This window comes from Gastrolobium bilobum, unplaced genomic scaffold (genome assembly GCF_033153095.1).
Source record: "Gastrolobium bilobum isolate Gb01-03AN ecotype WA unplaced genomic scaffold, APGP_CSIRO_Gbil_v1 utg13751, whole genome shotgun sequence".
Classification (NCBI taxonomy): Eukaryota; Viridiplantae; Streptophyta; class Magnoliopsida; order Fabales; family Fabaceae; genus Gastrolobium; species Gastrolobium bilobum.
Genome location: NW_026899937.1, coordinates 32678 through 38284, shown reverse-complemented (window position 1 = coordinate 38284; position 5607 = coordinate 32678). Strand labels below are relative to the sequence as shown.

Genomic DNA, 5607 nt, shown 5'->3' with positions numbered 1-5607 from the left:
AAAAATAAAAAATAAAAATATATGAAGAAATTGGCCCACTCCTACTTTATTTTTTTCCTAATTAAATCAACGTGGTTTGATTATTAACACCTATATTAATAATCAATATGAAAAGATTGACTTTTTTATTTTCTTGAATAACAGTTTTCTGACTTTTTCTTAATTTAAAATCTACAATGTTGACATAATCAAGTGGGGAACGTGGCCCAGCACGCAGCATATGTACATAACAATACGGTTCTTGTACTTTAATCACACTTCCCTTTCCCTTCTTCTTTGTTCTCATCCGTACGTCCTCTCATGGATTCTTCACCCATATATGTACACACTGTCGTTTACTTTTCCTTTCACTACTCACAACCTTAATAAGTTCATCATCATACATAATATCTCTCTATCTTCTCTCTTTTTTAAGTCTTGAATATATTTTGTTATCAATCAAACAAAGGGCCAAAAAAGTTAAAGAAAAAGAAGGAGGGGATCGCTGTGATCAAGCTATTATAAAGTAATTTTCCATTATCATGAACGAGCAGCAACAGTTTCAGCAGCATCAGGAGCCGATGATGAATATGGATATGAGGAAGAAGAGGGAGAAGAAGAAAGCCACAGAAAAAGAGAGTCTTGAAATAGTGGACTTGAGTGGCTTGTCCTTGGAGTCTCTTCCCAAACTTTCGCTTGATTTAGCTACCATTTGCAAGTTGGACCTATCTAATAACAATCTCCAGGTACGTCAACGCAACAACACATACATACATATATTTATTTTCGAAACTTTCATAATAATAAATATTTTGATCAGAACACAAATTTATAGATTTGTGGTTGCTTTGATCTAGTTAAAATCATCTTGCCATCCAAAAAGCAAGCATTTTCTGCTGAGCTTATAAATATATATATTGTTGGGAATCCATGGTGTAAAGGTCAAAAGACTTGAATCGAAAACAATTTTGGTTTTCCTTTGCACTCATCTTCCTTTTAGAACAGCTTACTAATTGACCCTTTTGCCCCCTGATAAAAATTAATATTACAACTTTACCCTCATATACAAACAGTTCACCTATTATTATGTAGTATAATTTTACGTTAATTTTTTTTATATATAAATATTGTAATATGTTGCTCTTGGCGAGCCCAGATAGCAAGATCATAGGGTTGAATTCGAGAAATACTTTCTTTATAAATATATTAAGGTAAAATTGTTTATAACTCCCTCCTATACTCATTAGTTGAGTTTAATGGAGAGTAATTTTTTTTATTGTAATATGTTAATTTCTCCTGCTCGATCGAGTGCTGCTTTTCCTCTTACCCGCATACGTTTCGTGTATATTGATGAGCATCTGATTTTACAATAAGAACAAACAAAGTCATTTAAAACGGTGTAATTATATTTTGTCAAAAGCCAAATTTTGTTCAAAGTCATTTAAATCTAAATCTTAATAACTAGCTGAATATAATCAGAAATTGAAACAAAAAATAAGAGGAAGTGATAGCACTATTTCACTATTGATTTGTTGGTTTCCACTTCCCTTTCTCCTCCAAATGTTACATGTTAATTATTGAATCTTACATTATATCAAATTTTATATGTAAATATTATTTTACTGTGACAGAACATTCCGGAGTCCTTAACGGCGAGACTACTGAACATGGTGGTGTTGGATGTGCACTCCAACCAGCTCAGGACCCTCCCCAATTCCATTGGTTGCCTCTCTAAGCTCAAGATTTTGAATGTCTCTGGCAACTTCATCGAATCTCTTCCTATAACGATTGAGAATTGCAGGTAATTCACTTTCTTCAACTTCATCGAATCACTCAATAGTTGCTGTGTTCCTTTTTACTTTCTGCATATTGCTGTCAAGAATTTTACCTGTATAGGTGTCACTCTCTTTCAGTACATGACTTCAAATAAAAATTGATTAGAATGTGTTATATTGGTTTAACTAATAAAGCCTTTTGCCACTGCTAGAAAAAATCTATATAGCGACGGAATTGCTATGGAAATTTCGTTGCTAATTTCTTCCTCGCTACTATTTTTTGTCACAAATTCTCTCACAAAATTATTTGTGAGAGAATTTGCAACGAAAAATAATAGCGATGATGAAATTAGCAACGAAATTTTCATAACAATTCTATCGCTATACAAATTTTTTCTAGTAGTGCATTGATTAGAAGAACTTACCACGTTACTAGAGAAGAAACAGTTTAAGAAAGAAAAAAGATTCTACCTTGCACAACCCATATAAGAGAGGAAAAAAGAGATGAAAACAACAAATCAAAATTATCTCTTTTTATATGAAATTTATTAAAGAGAAATATAAAAATTTTACATAATAAAATTATATAAAGTTTTAGCATAAGAAAATTCATTATCAAAAGATACATTTTTTTGTTTTTATATTTATTTTCAGAAATTTTCACCCCGCCGTTTAACTGAATTATCAACTGTTTTCCTCCTTCTATGTTATTTGTGCACAAAATGTTTGTGATAGAAAAATTTTATGTTAAAATTTTATATGATCTTATGATATAAAAATCTTATTTTTAGTTTTTTTATAAATATTAAATAATTACCTTAGATACCATAAAAAAAAAAAGAACCTTTGATAAATATCTCAATTAGACATTGAATCCCATGTATACGAAAGTCAGCAAATCCTACTTCTTTAGAGTCGAAAGCTTAATAAGTGACAGTCTGCTAGATTATCAAACACGTGTAATTTTTTATAGGGAATTATCGTATTATATAATGTACGGAATTTACGGATATATTTAAGCTCTGGTCCACCCTTGGCCTTGTCAAATAAGTAAGTTGTTTTCAACAAGTAATTATTTAATTATATCGTACCCCCACCAACCAAATGCTCAAGTGGCATGGATTATTCTATTTAACCAATGCTTTTTAATTTGAGTTTTGGGTATGCTATATTAAAACTAAATAAAGAGAGATACGTTGGTTTACCCAAGAGAGAGAGAGAGAGAGAGACGTTGTCTCTGTGGTCCTATACTCCTATTCAATTTCAAGTGGAGAAATTAAAACAAAAAAAAATACACCTTTTTCTTAAAAAAAATTGAAAACTGAGTCCAATATAGGAAAATAAGCATCGTGGAGTCTGCTAGCACAAATTGGGGGTGACAATTTAAAAACATCCTTCAGCTAAAACAAAATTAAAAAAAAGATAAATAAGTCCTGGGTACTTCGGTTGAAAATTGTACTAAGAATAAAATGTTATAAACGTAGAGTCTGACTGAGGGAGGCTAGACTAGCATCACTGTCAAAAGGCTCATCACCCAATATTAATAAATATTTGAGAAAAGTTCATAATACCCTTGTAGTTTGCAAATTACAGTATGTGATAAAAAAATCAAGGGACATGAATGATTCCAGAATAAATCAGAGCGACATTGGTGGAATTAACTCTCCATTTATTCATACTTTTCCTTAATCACCTCAAATTTTAATTTCTATGTCAATTAAGTCATTAAGCATGTCTAGTTCTTACATCACAAAAACAAAATTGTAATTTCTTGCAAATCAAAACAAAAAATTTAACTTATTCCTTATGTTATTTTATTTTATTTTTTTAACTCTTTAGGCACTCGTTAGTAGATATTGATTGAATAATGCTTGTCCTAAGTTTCTAAGCCTCACACGTCACATTACCATGATATGGCAAAATTAATGTGAACAAAACAAAATAAGATGAAGTAAAAACTATATAGATGTGAGGTGGTTTCGTAAGCTCACACCTGACGTGTTGTGTTTGACACTTCTCGATACTCTTCGACACTCGGACATTCCTCGACATTTCAACACGCATTGTAGAAACTCAAAAAAGAGTTCAAAGATTGCGCTGCGTTTTTAGTTCCAATTATTAGATTCGTTGAATTACGATTACCATTTTATTGAGTTTAATATAAATATTTGGGATATCTTATGTTTCTTTGCATAATTGATAGGTATTATAAGTTTAACTTCATTTTTTTGTTAAATTATTGAGTATTAAAGTATTACATTAATAAATTAAAAATAATATTTAATATCAAAACGTGTCCTAACGTGTTGACATCTAACATTTTTTAGAATTAAAATGTCGAAACATCGTGTAATATCGTATCTGGTGTCCCATGCCGGTACACCGTAAGTGTGTGTGTATATCTTGATAATGATTACATGGTTCATTCTTTTTAACATGCAAGCCTGTTATGAATTTTGATCCACCAGAGCCTTAGAAGAACTTAATGCCAACTTCAACAAGTTGACCAAGCTGCCAGACACAATAGGGTTTGAGCTCATAAACCTCAAGAAGCTCGCAGTCAACTCCAACAAGCTGATGTTCCTTCCAAGCTCAACCTCTCACCTAACAGCTTTAACGGTTCTTGACGCACGCCTGAACTGCCTCAGGGCTCTACCAGAGGATCTTGAGAACCTCATAAACCTTGAGACTCTGAATGTGAGCCAGAACTTCCAGTACTTGGAGTCATTACCCTACTCCATAGGGCTCCTCTTGTCTCTGATTGAACTGGACGTTAGCTATAACACGATCAAGACATTGCCTGACTCCATTGGATGCCTCAAGAAGCTCCAGAAGCTAAGTGTACAAGGAAACCCACTTACTTCGCCTCCAATGGAGGTGGTGGAGCAAGGGCTGCATGTGGTGAAGGAGTACATGTGCCAGAAGATTAACTCAAGCCATCAAAGCACAACCAAGAAGAGGTCTTGGGTGCGGAAGTTGATGAAACTTGGGACCTTCAATGGACACACGAAAATTAGGAAACGACCAGAAAATGAGGGTTTTAACAAGCTTAAGTATCAGTCCATCGATGGTCTTGCTTCTCCTGGCTTCATGGGGATGTTCTCACCTCTTCGCCTCTTCTCACCCCGTCGTTCCTTCAGTTGAGAAGCACCAAAATGTTGAATATTCCAACAATCAAGGGGTGTGATGATTACGAGTGGGCATTAAAATTGCCGGTTAAGTTGTATGTATATAGAGTACTACTAGAATGTATCATGGAATTGAAAATGATGGTGGGTTTATGAAACTTTGTAAAAGCCTTGCTCATGTGAAGTTCATTCTGATGTTTAATTAATAACAGTTAACAAGTTAAAACGAGCGAATCTAATTTCTTTTCGGTTCTTTGATCTGTTAGAAAAGCAAACTCCACTAGAAGAATCTATATGTCATGTGCACACAGCCACGTAACATAGTTAGCTGTCCTTGTATAAATGTAAGTGTCATGTAATAAGATATGTGTCATTGTATTAGAAGAGGTGTCATAGGTGTTATATGAGCTGTCCTAGTATGTGTCAAATTAATCAGTTAGAAGCTGTGGATGGAAACAAATACAAAATAAAAAATAAAAACGGTGGAGCGGTAGAATGAAAAACATTCGGTAGCTGAGTTATATAACTGATATAGTATGGGTTTGTAATATGCATTATAAAAAAAAGAAGAAGAAGAAGTACTGTGCGTGAGAAACTCTAGAAAAAAATTAGAAAGTTGCTGTGCGTGAGAAACAAATAGAAGTACTGTTCTGTTTGCATCTTTTTCTATTCTTAATTTCCTACAAGTGGTATCATCATAGATATCACTTTTCATCTTTGCCGGT

At 33.2% G+C, this 5607-nt stretch overlaps 1 protein-coding gene across 1 annotated transcript; it reads left to right on the top strand.

Moving 5' to 3' along the window:
* The first annotated feature begins 521 nt into the window (after nt 1–521).
* Nucleotides 522–4898, top strand: LOC133294285 (plant intracellular Ras-group-related LRR protein 6-like). Its single transcript, XM_061492937.1, has 3 exons — nt 522–725; nt 1611–1780; nt 4223–4898. The coding sequence occupies exons 1-3, from the start codon at nt 522–524 to the stop codon at nt 4896–4898; spliced, it is 1050 nt and encodes a 349-aa protein (XP_061348921.1).
* Nucleotides 4899–5607: the final 709 nt, after the last annotated feature.

Coding starts and splice junctions, on each gene's coding strand:
- LOC133294285 (XM_061492937.1), top strand. CDS start 522: ATGAACGAGCAGCAACAGTTTCAGCAGCATCAGGAGCCGATGATGAAT. Junction 726..1,610: donor TATCTAATAACAATCTCCAG/GTACGTCAACGC, acceptor TTACTGTGACAG/AACATTCCGGAGTCCTTAAC. Junction 1,781..4,222: donor ATAACGATTGAGAATTGCAG/GTAATTCACTTT, acceptor TTGATCCACCAG/AGCCTTAGAAGAACTTAATG.